This window comes from Canis lupus, chromosome 6 (assembly GCF_048164855.1).
Source record: "Canis lupus baileyi chromosome 6, mCanLup2.hap1, whole genome shotgun sequence".
NCBI lineage: Eukaryota > Metazoa > Chordata > Mammalia > Carnivora > Canidae > Canis > Canis lupus.
In genome coordinates, this window is record NC_132843.1 from 47,997,589 (window position 1) to 48,010,308 (window position 12,720).

The window sequence follows — 12,720 nt, forward strand, 5'->3', positions numbered from 1 at the left end:
GATTCCAAATTAAAGTGTATAATAGTATACATTCCAAAATACGGTATGTAACACTGCAGAAACCAAAACATAGAGCAACACTGAAAATGTCTCAGGAGCTTTAGTTGGCTTTAGGTTCTAATGGGCAAAGCCCCTTTCCAAAGTGCAACCCTACTTTATCCCTTTCCATAAGAGCCGTTAGTGATTTTTTCATTCTTTGCCCCTAAATGCCCCTTGCTCTGCTACCTGGGAAGCTTGCTGTTTAAACTGAAACAATATTGTATGCCTAACACTTCCCTCTATAATTTGACTTTGAATAGAAAAACATCAGTCAACACATATTGCATACTGGTCACTGTGTTCTGCTGCACTGATCTCTCTGTCCTTTATAATCCTATGAGGTAGTTATCATGGGAATAAGGTGGTGGCATTGCCCTTCAAAGACCTGCAAGGACACTGAATTTGAACAAGTTGCTTGTCACAGGGAGAGTGCACAACACTGTGGCAAAACATGGCATGTCTCAATAAGTAGGTCTTAGAAAGGACTAATGGGATTAGGGTATAGGTGATTTAGGGGAAGATCTTAGGAAGCAGGGCTTTGCTCAGGATAGGATGTTGTCAGGAAGTAGGGGCAATTTTATGATTGTTAAGATCTTAATAAATCTTATCTATATGGGAGAGGGAATCCAGTGAGGCTAAAGCTGTAGTTGGTAAAGAAGCAGCAGTCACTCCTATGAGGGTATCTTCGGTCATTTTTATGGTTTGGACAGTGCTCATGTTTTTATCTGTGTCTAGACATGATTGCGGAGTGGTCTTGTTTTGGTTTTCATTTTGGTTTTGAGGGGTTTTTTTTTATGTTAGTGTACTAGAAAATGGCTTTGGTTTAACGGGAGAACACAGCTGTGAGTGCCAGGGCACTCCTGAAAACATCAAGGTCAAGCTGGCAGTCATGTGCCAGCTTCCAGATATCAAGAGCTGGTTTTGTCTTTCTCAGGAGTGTAAAGAAGTTGATGAGCTAGTCCAAAGTCATACAGCTCATGAGCTAAAGAACCATAATGTTAGTGCTGTATCTGGGCTCTTAGCCCAAACGTTTGACAAAGATTTGCTCTCATTTGGCTTTCATGAAACATCTGTTTCACCATCCTGGATTTCCCAGGGGAATCCAGCCAAGTTTCCTGTCATATTCTATGGAAAATTGGATTGAAACTTGAAAACAACATTGTCCTTTTACTTCAGCAAGAATCCAAGCCTGGTATAACCTAAACACACTATTTCAATTACAGCCTCTTGCCCTCCACCTTTCATGCCTTGGTCAAGCATCAGATTTTGTTCAGGTATTCACATTTACACTTAGAAACACCTTTAGTTGGTGATCTCCAGCCTCTACCTCCAAATACCCAGTTTGATAGAAGTGTCCTGAGGTTAACAGAGCAAGTGAACCCTTATTTAAACAAAGTATTCCTTTGGAATGGAAGAAAGTGCTAGGGACATTTCCCTCCAAGGATGTAGGGATGCAGATGGCCTAAGGCAGGAGATGCAGTGGAAAGAAACAGACTAAGGAGTCAAAACAAACTGGGTCACAGCCGAGTTCTGCTACATAGTAGAAAAGTGACCCAGGCCTTAGCGCTCTTATCTATAACATTGAATTAGAACACCTACTTCAAAACATGGACTGATGTCATAGAATACCAAATTTTCATAACTTCATGGGTTTGTCTGTATTTCCCGCTATGCTCTGTGCTCCAAAACTGCTGAGGACAGAGGCCAAGTATAACTTGTTCTCCACTGTAGTCTGAAAACCTGGCATGGTTCTTGGCTCATAGAAGAAGATATGTAGGTGTAGTTGTAGATGTAGTTGTAGATTTAGTCATAGATGCTGATGTAGTCATAGATGTTGATGTAGTTGTAAATATACATGTAATCATGGATACAGATGTAAATGTAATTGTAGATATAGTTGTTGTAGATGTGGTTATAATTGTAGACATAGATGTAGATGTAGTTGTAGATGTAGATGTAGTTGTAGACCTGGAACTGAATATGGATGTAGGTGTAGATCTGATTATAGACATGGATGTAAGTATAGATACAGATATAATCAGGTCTTGATTATAATTAGCCTAGCACATACATTTTGACTATTGCATTGGACCTGAAGAGGAAACATACACTCTTGCTGAACAAAAAGTTAATAGTATCCTCTGTATGATGAAACTATGAGAATATTTCCACATGCCAGTCTTTTACATTCTTTTGATTGTTAAAGTATCTTAATTTGATATTTGATAAAAATTTATTTTTCTTTAAGAAATAGCATTTCATTTACTCCCATTCATAAGGTGGCACTATCAGAACCCTGACACTTGATTTCCAAAACTGACATCTAGTTGGTATTTAAAAAAAAATTTTTTTGAGTACAGTTGACACACAATGTTCCACTAGTTTCAGGTGTACAACATAGTGATTCAACTTCTCTATATGTTTCGCTGTGCTCACCATAAGTGTAGCCATCTGTCACCTTACGATACTATTATAGTACCATTGACTATATTCCCTATGCTATGTCTTTTATTCCTGTGACTTATTCTTTCCATAACTGGGAAGCCTGTACCTCCTCCTCTTCAGCCATTTTGCCCAACCCCCTACCATCCTCCCCTCTGACAACCATCAGTTTGTTCTCTGTATTCACAGGTCTGATTCTGCTTTTTGTTTGTTGGTTTATTTATTTGCTTTAGATTTTACATGAGTGAAATCATATGGTATTTGTCTTTCTCTTTCTTATTTACTTCATTTAGCATCATATCTTCTAGGCCCATCCATGTTGTCACAAATGACACACTCTCATCCCTTTTTGTGGCTGTGTATTATTCATTTATAGAGAGAGGGAGGGAGAGAAAGAGAGAGATAGAGAGATGTATATATGATCATATCTTCCTTATCCATTCATCTATCAGTGGACACAGGTTGCTTGCATGTCTGGGCTATTATAAATAATGCTACAATAAACAGGGATGCATATACCTTTTCAAATTAACGTTTTCCTTTTCTTTGGGTAAGTACCAAGTAATGGAATTACTGGATCATATGGTAGCTCTATTCTTAATTTTTGGAGGAACCTCTATAGTGTTTTCCACAGTGGCTGCACCAATTTACATTCCCACCAATACTTGAAAACTATAAAACACTGAGGAAAGAAATTGAAGATGATACAAATAAATGTTAAGATATTCCATGTTCATAGACTGGAAGAGTTAATATTGTTAAAGTGTTCATACTACCCAAAGCAATCTACAGATTCAATGCAATCCCTATCAAAATGCAAACAGGTTTTTTCACAGAACAAGAACTAAAATTTGCAAAAGAATGAAACTGGAACATTTTTTTCACCATACACAAAAATAAACTCAAAATGAATTAAAAACCTAAATATGAGCCCTGAAACCATAAAAATCCTAGAAGAGAACTTAAGCAGTAATCTCTCTGACATTGATTATAGCAACATGTCTCTATCTCCTAAGGCAAGGGAAACAAAAGCAAAAATAAACTGTTGTGGCCTCATTAACATAAAAAGCTTTTGCACAGTCAAAGAAACCATCTACAAAACAAAAAGACAACTTACTGAATGGGAGAAGATATTGCAAATGATAGATCCTATAAGGGTTTGGTATCCCGAAATATATAAAGAACTTACACAGCTCAATACCAAAACCCCAAACAACTCAATTTAAAAAATAGACAGAGGACCTGAATAGAAATTTTTCCAAAAAGACGTACAGATGGCCAACAGACACATGAAAAGAGTCTCAACATTACTATTCATCAGGGAAATGCAAATCAAAAGCACAAGATGATATAACCTTTTACCTGCTAAAATAAAAAAGACAAAAAATGGTAAATGTTGGTGAGGATGAGAGAAAAAAGTGCACCTTATGCACTATTGATGGGAATGTAAATTGGTGCAGCCACTGTGGAAAACACTATAGAGGTTCCTCCAAAAATTAAGAATAGAGCTACCATATGATCCAGTAATTCCATTACTTGGTACTTACCCAAAGAAAAGGAAAACGTTAATTTGAAAAGGTATATGCATCCCTGTTTATTGTAGCATTATTTATAATAGCCCAGACATGCAAGCAACCTGTGTCCACTGATAGATGAATGGATAAGGAAGATATGATCATATATACATCTCTCTATCTCTCTCTTTCTCTCCCTCCCTCTCTCTATAAATGAATAATACACAGCCACAAAAAGGGATGAGAGTGTGTCATTTGTGACAACATGGATGGGCCTAGAAGATATGATGCTAAATGAAGTAAATAAGAAAGAGAAAGACAAATACCATATGATTTCACTCATGTAAAATCTAAAGCAAATAAATAAACCAACAAACAAAAAGCAGAATCAGACCTGTAAATACAGAGAACAAACTGATGGTTGTCAGAGGGGAGGATGGTAGGGGGTTGGGCAAAATGGCTGAAGAGGAGTGGGAGGTACAGGCTTCCCAGGTGAGTGATACTTCCCAAAGTATACTTTCAGGTGAAAGTATAAACTTTCACCTCCTTGGTTAAGTTTATTCCTAGGTATTTTCTTCTTTTTGGTATACTTGTATATGGTGTTGTTTTCTTAATTTTTTTCTGCTACTTTTTTATTAGTGTATAGAAATGCTGGATATTAATTTTGCATTTGGCAACTTTACTGAATTCATTTATTACTTCTATTAGTTTTTGGTGGAGTCTTTAGGGTTTTCTATGTAGAGTATCCTGTCATCTGCAAACAATGACGTTGAACTCTTCTTTACCAATACGGATGCCTGTATTTCTTTTTCTTATCTAAATGCTATGGCTAAAAAAATAAAAAATAAAAATGAATGCTATGGCTAGGACTTCCAGTACTGTGTTGAATGAAAGTGGCAAGAGTGTATATCCTTGTCTTGTTCCTGACCTTAGAGGAAAAGTTCCCGGTTTTTCACCATCAAGTTTGATGTTAGCTGTGAGTTTTTCATATATGGCCTTTATTATTGTGGAGGTACATTTCTTGTATATCCCCTTTGTTGAGATCTAGTTGGTAATTTAAACATTAGATAGATTTTTTTAATTTATTAAAAATGATAAAATGCCCTGGAAACCCAATGACCAGAGCTTTTAATTTTTACTCTCAAGCTGACTCCCCAGTGGGGTGACTTCTAGGGACAATTGCCCTCAAAGATCTGGGCACTGAGTTCCATAGGCTCAGGTAATGTAGGAGGTCCGAGGAAGTCACAGTTCCCTCCACTAACCCTTCTTTCATGTACAGGTTGGAGACTTTCACTAATACCCTGCATATCCAGATTTGAGACTTCAGTGGAGAAGTCCACATAAAGCTGGTATAACCACTGTACTTTGCTGCTGCCCTGCCCCAAACCTTTAGTCATTCTCCTGTCCCCCATAGACCCTCTTCTGCAGCCATTTACATTACCTCATGATCTCACTTCAATGTACTCCTTTTCCCTGTGGTATCCCACTTCAGCTATATCTGGTGGCATCTTCTTCTTTCTTTATCACCCATTCACTCCAGGTACTGCTTCTGCCACCCCCAACATCATCTTCTGAAGGCTTAAGTTCAAAACCAGCAAGTAATGACCTGGAGAAGCAAGTGAATATGTTGTAGTTCATGAGTCTGAAATAGCTCTTCTGTTGTGACCATTCTGGCACCAACTCTACTCACCACAAATGGTCTCTGAGGAATGACTTCATGCCCTCACATTTTTTTTTAAAGATTTTATTTATTCATGAGAAACAGAGAGAGAGAGGCAGTGACACAGGCAGAGGGAGAAGCAGGCTCCATGCAGGGAGGCTGACGTGGGACTCATCCCAGGTCTCCAGGACCACACCCTGGGCTGAAGGCAGCGCTAAACCACTGAGCCACCCGGGCTGCCCATGCCCTCACATTTGTACCTAACGTGTCTGGAATCTGTTGGTGATTAAAGTAAAACTGTTCATGTGTAAAGAATCTTGCTACCTCTCTTCTTTGATTCAAACAAATTTGCTACCCTCTTAGGAGAAGCAGAAGAGAGCTGGATCTTGGTATAACTGAAGCTAACACTGTTTGAGCCAGACACTGAGATAAACATTGTATATGCATTTTGTTCTATTTGTTCTTCATAGTAATCCTTTGACTGTATAACCATTCACTCATTCAAACCATGAGTTTCAGTGCCTTGCCCATGGTGGAGTTAGTCTGTCTTCAGTCCCGTTCCAGGAGATGACCTGCTGTATCCTAATTAGGTCATATTGAGACGCCTCTGTCACTCATTTGCAGGGAAAGGCTATTAGAATTACCATCCTGGCACCCTTCTAGATGCCAGATTTTACATTAATACATACCGAGATTAGTCGTATCATATTATATTAAGGGATGATTGTCTTTCTTCACAATTATGAAGAGCTTGCAGTAGTGTTATAACTACAATGAATATCATTCTGCATATTAGGAGAGAGTCCATGGAGAATGACAGGGAGTGGGAGGGAAGTGGCTTTGTTTTCCAATAATTACTGTTAGGTTTGATCTACCTCCCAACCACAACAGAGAGGACATAGCCTCCACCTAAAGACTAGGGGACAACTATTTCTGATTTAAAAAGTGGACAGGGAAGCATGACATTCTTATTCACCTTTTGATCAGAAGTCTCCAAAAATACATGTTTGCAGTGTGTGAGCAAGTAACCTGAATACACTAAAGGTCTGATGTGGAAAAACCAAAGGACACCAACAAGATCCAAGCATAGTAAAAGTGAATAATGGTCAATGAGTTTGCTTTTGACAAAAATCAAATGAATCCTTGAATTTCTACTTTCTACTTTCACTGGCATTCTATCTCTGACTTCACTGGGGCTTGGATAGCATGGACTTTTTTTTAAGGCAGTCCTCACTCAAAAGACAAGCTCATCTTGATCCTTGTGCCCCACTGCAGGAAGCACATCTAGAGGACAGTTAACCCACTGACCAATGTTAAGGCCTGCCACTGACACTGATTACTGAGAACCATGATTGTGAAAATCTTCTGAGTGGGTCTCTGGGCATGGCCATTTCCAGGTTTTCTGCTCCCATGACACCAGAAGAGAGATTCGTGTTAAATCCATGTACTCAGGGTCAGACCTAGAGCTATGGCTCCTAAATTCAGAAGGGAACTTGTTTTCATCTCTGACCACTATTTACTCATTTCAAAATCCAGGCAGTCATTTAGTAAACATTTTCTAGGCAAGAACCATAATTCAGCACTGGAAAAAAAAAATGAACCTGATACCGTCTCTTCAGAGACTGTAGAGTCACTTAGGGAAACAGACACATAATTTTTTTTTAATTACAATACAGTGTAAAACATGCCACATCAGAAATAGGCACCAGCTATGGTACTGGACAAAGCAGGAAAGGGGTTGGCCAGAGAAGGCATCAGAATTAATAGCAATAGCAAGAGTACCATGAATTGTATTCTGGCCATGTGTTAGGTGGGGTATTAGCATAGTGGTTAGGCATGCAGGACTTCTGAGTCAGACCCAAGTTCAAATCTCAACAATGTCATTTACCAGTGAGAAAATAACTATCCATGCCTCAAATTCCCCTGTGTAAAATGGGGATGAACACTATCTTCCTGACCCACTATCAAGGTGAAAGACAGTGAAGCACCCTGTATGTTTTGTAGGGCTGCCATAACACATTACTTGGTGGCTTAGAAGAGTAGGAACTTACTTAGCTACACTTCTGAAAGTCAGAAGTGTGAAATCAAGGTGTTGGCAGAGCTATGCTCTTTCTGAAGGCTTTAGGGGAGAATCTTTCCTCACCTCTTTCTAGCTTCTGGTTGTTGCCAGCAATCCTTAGTGTTCATTGGCTTGTTGGTGTGTCACTCCAATCTCTGTCTTCACGTAGCAGCCTCCCCTGTGTGTCTATCCAAATTTTCCTTTTCTTATAAGGACACCAATCATATTAGATTTAGGACCCACCATTCTTCAGTAGGACTTCATTTTTTAAATTATTTTTAATTTATTTATTCATGAGAGACACAGACACACAGGCAGAGGGAGAAGCAGGCTCCATGCAGCAAGCCTGACGCGGGACTCGATCCTGGATCTCCAGGATCAGGCCCTGGGCTGAAGGCAGCACTAAACCGCTGAGCCACCCGGGCTGCCCAGTATGACTTCATCTTGAGTCCATCTGCAAAGACCACATTTCTCAAGAAAGTCACATTCATGGGCTCCAGGTAGAAATGAATTTGGAGGCAGGGGGCACTATTCAATGCAGTACACACACCAACTAAACACTAAATCAATACTAGCTATCAAAATTATGATTATTATTAAATTCTAAAAGCAAAGCAAATCAATATTGTCCTCATTGAACAATAAACTGAAATGTAAGAATTAGGTAATTTACCAAAGGCCATTCAACAAGCAAATTTCAGGATTAAGATACATATATGCCTTGTCTAAATTTAAAATTGGGAAGGAATAGGGTTCCCGGGTGGCTCAGTCAGTTAAGGATCCGACTTTTGGTTTCAGCTCAGGTCATGATCTCAGAGTCATCGAGATCCAGCCCCTCATCATGCTCTGCCCTCCAAGGGGAGTCTGCTTGAGATTCTCTCTCCTTTGCCCTCTGCCCCTCCCCCCACTTGCATACATTCTCACTCGCTCTCTCTCAAATAAATAAATCTTTAAAATAAAAAAATAAAAAAGGTAAAACCAGCAAGGGTCACCAGCCACAGTCCTACAGGAACTAAGAGGAACTCATCCAGACCTAGAAACAAGTTCTCCAGGCAGCATTGGCAGGTTGATCAGGAATAGAAAAAGGGATGAAGGTGGGCAGGAAATTGATATCTTGAACCCATGGATGGCAAGGCTGGAAAACTCTTGTAGACTTTATGAACTAAACCCCCTCACTGCTCAAAGAAGTAGACAAAGGCTGAGAAATAGGATGACTTCCCTAAGGCTCTGGTTGGAGAAGTCTTTGACTTCTCTCCAGCATCTTTGGCCTCAGGTCCTGCACCACTGTTTCCTTCCTTCCTTCCTTCCTTCCTTCCTTCCTTCCTTCCTTCCTTCCTTCCTTCCTTCCTTCCTGATGGTAGTCCCAAGCAAGACCAGAGAACATAGACATGCAGTAACCTTGCCTGTGTCAGGGAGGTCCTGACCATGAGGACAGTTACTTACCCACATGAGAGTCAGATCTCAGCTTCTCCACCCCTTCCCCCCACCCCAGACAAAAAGCCTGGCTATACCTGCTGAACTAGCATAAAAGTTGAGATACAGTGAAATGCTAAAGGCTTCCCTGGAGAAGAGAATGTGGCAGTGTTGATTCATCCTGCAAAAAGGTACAAAAGCATGAAGGTCAGATGCAGAGCTGAATATTCCTGAGACCCTGTCAGCAAACAGCCCCTCAGGCTCCATCTTCAATGGGAAATAAAATTAACAATCATTAGCAGTTACCCTAGAAAATTTTTGAAATATCCAAGATTGGAAAACACATAGAAACATGTAAGTCTTTCATCTGGCTACTGCCAAGGCCCGGGGCTGAACACCCAGCTCCCTCACCCTGTCTTCTGTCTCCACACCACAGCCAACGGGAACTTTCCAATTCACAGCCTGGTCATGCCCCTACCGTCATTGCCTGCTTCCCCATGACCTTCAGCATAAATGTCAAGCTGTTTATCCCAGCTCAAAGACCCCTGAGGATCTGCCATCCCTGTCCCTATAGTTTTACCCTCTGTTATTAGGTAAACATATTTACACACACACACACACACACACACACACACATACATGTTCTCCCTAGCTCACTCGGGTTTAGCTGCCCAGCTCTAATTGTATCCGCCCCCATTCGCAGTGCCTTTGCTCATGCCTGACATGCCCTTTCTGCTCTGCATCTTCCCACTTTCTTAACCTCTTATTGCCCTTAATGTGTTCATACCTCCAGTTCTAGGAATCTCTACTAAAGAATACTGGCACAGGTGCACAAAGATATGTGTACAAGGATGCCAGGCGAGTATGAGGAAAGATGTCCATGGCATGCACACTGTAGTAGGGAGCTCTAGGGGGCCCTCTGCAGCAGGTGATGTGTTCTGTAATCTTGAGTAGAGTCTTCAGTGGGGAGCCTGAAGAAGAGAGGAAAGCAGACCCAGGTGTGCCTAGTGCATCTCTCCCTGGGTATTCAGATCATAGTGCATGTCTACTTGTGCTGTTCTTTTATGACCCAAATTTTACTTTGTCACTTCCATTGACTAAATTAGAAATCATCTGTAATTTTTATAAAGTGATCCTGGACTCAGATGAAGCCAGTGCTGCTATGTCCCTGGGTGTATTCAATCAAGGGTCAGAAACCTGCATTCAGATTCTCAATCTATTACTGACTAGGTCTCTCAGATGGGGCAAGTATTTTTGTTTACCTGTCTGAGCTTTCCTCCCTTCATCTGTGTATCATGGGAAGTGGAAGAAATCCTCGCGATGGTGTCTTTATTGCAAGAGTGTATTGGTGCATTCCTCTTGAGGCTTGTGCAGTGTTCATATGAGTAACTTACCTGTTAATGTATTCTGTGTTTTTAACACATTATTTGTGAGTGCCAAGTCATAGGCACTATTCTGAGCCCTTTAAATGTACTGACCATTTTAAGCATCTAGGAGCTGTGTGAAATAAATACTATTTATTCTATTTTGTAGAGGAAGGAGAATGAGGCCCAGAAATTATGTGTCTTGCCCAGCAAAGCCATACAGCTAGAAAACTGTAGAACTGAACATAATTCCAGGCAGAACTGACTTCAGAATCCATGATCTAAATCATTCTGTGATGCTGCCATTAAAACCCTACTTTATATTGTTGCATGATTTAATAAGGATTCATATGAAAAAAATATCTTAAGGAAATGAATCTGAAGAGCTGATATGAAAAATGGAGGTTAATATGGAAAAATTATCTTTAAGATCCCAAATGCAAAATGGCAAGCCAAAGTTCTCCTCAAAAATTGAAAGCACTTTTATACTGCATCACTTCTATATACCAAGCTGTGACTATAACTGCACATTTCTGTGTAACAGCTGCAAAAGAAGAAGTCACTACTACTGCATTCTTGTGCGTGTTTTTCCTTTGAAAATAACACCATTGGTCGTATATGGCATCGACGCTTTCTATTTTAATTCCACAGATGAAAGAGCTCGGCGTCATCTTCTACAACTGCAGCTGCCTGGTCCTGGACTTACAGAGGATATTTGCTCTGTACAGCTCATTAAAATTCAAGAACAGAGTGCCTCAGACCTGGTCCAAGAGGCTCTATGGCGTCTACGACAACGAGAAGAAATTGCAGCTTCAGTTGAATGAAACCAAATCTCAAGCATTTGTGTCGGTGAGTTCTTACCCTCTTGCTCCTTCTCTTCTCCTCCTTCCTTCAAAGTTGGAATGTTCGAGTGTGATCTTCTGCTGGGAAAACCTGAATTGTAAAGATCAGTTCTGTCCCATCCCTTGAAGAGGTAAGATATGCCTGTGTTCAGGCCTAATCATAGCTGTCCCTAGTGATAATAACAATAATGTATAGTCATTCCTAGCTCCCGATACTTTGTGTTACCTGATTTAATCACCACAGTCATCTCTTAAGGTAGACCCAGCTTTGTGACCCTGTTAGACACGAAGGTATTGAGGCTCATCTTCTAGGACAAAGACCCTCAGATGGCAGGTATCAAGAGAGACACCACCTCCCAGCTCTTTTTTTTTTTTTTAAGATTCTATTTATTTATTCATGAGAGACAGACAGACAGAGGCAGAGACAGAGGCAGAGGGAGAAGCAGGCTCCATGCAGGGATCCTGATGTGGGATTCAATACCGGGACTCCAGGATCATGCCCTGAGCCAAAGGCAGACGCTCAACCGCTGAGCCACCCAGGCGTCCCCTCCCAGCTCTTCTGACACCAGATCCTGTTTTTGATGCCCTACCTCAGTCATTCACAGGCTTGTTCTTAACAATAGAATCCTCCTTTCATGAAGCAAATCTGAGGGAACCCTAGTGTGTAAAACAGATAAAAGCAGAGCTGCTGTACTTCATTGAGATTGAGGGCAGGATGCCTCAGAGGGCAGAGCAGAGCTTCAGGCCCCTGACTACACTGAAAACCGCCACCACCACTGTCCCACACCCCCATTTCCTGCATCCACCACCCCGCTACCCACACACCACAGTTGTCCACAGTGTCACTGGGAAGGGGCAATGTGAATATCTGTGCCTATGGCCCTGGTCCCCAAACTTTAAAATATTTCAGAGCTAGCTGGGGAGCCTGTTTAAAATGCAGATTTATGAGGCACCTGGGTGGCTCAGTCAGTTAAGCCTCTCTTCAGCTCTGGTCATGATCCCAGGGTTCTGGGATCCAGCCTTGAGTTGGGCTCCCTGCTCAGCAGAGAGTCTGCTTCTCCCTCTACGTTTACCCCTCCTGGCCACCTGTGCTCAAGCTCTCTCTCACTCTCACTCTCTCTCTCTCAAATAAATAAATAAAATCCTTTTTTTAAAAAATAAATACATAAAAATAAAATGCAGATTTATAGCCCCCCACCCTAACCATGATCTGTTCCACTGGACTAGGGTGAGACCTTAGAATTTTAATTTTGTTTTGAAGCAGGCTTCTAAATTCCTGGTGCTCAGATAAACTTCTTGAAACCATGCCCCCAATTCAACATGCTGGTCCTCTACTGACAATTGTGCTTTTACACCAACAACTTTATATTACTGAAGAGCTTCTCAC

The 12,720-nt window shown here is 40.9% G+C and overlaps 1 protein-coding gene across 5 annotated transcripts in view; it reads left to right on the plus strand.

Moving 5' to 3' along the window:
- Positions 1–12,720, plus strand: part of PLD5 (phospholipase D family member 5) — a 409,798-nt gene that overhangs the window by 343,891 nt on the left and 53,187 nt on the right. For all 5 annotated transcript variants that reach the window (XM_072830387.1, XM_072830384.1, XM_072830385.1 and 2 more), the window contains one exon: positions 11,143–11,340. In XM_072830387.1, coding sequence (XP_072686488.1) covers positions 11,143–11,340 — 198 coding nt within the window. The remainder of the gene's footprint in view (positions 1–11,142; positions 11,341–12,720) is intronic.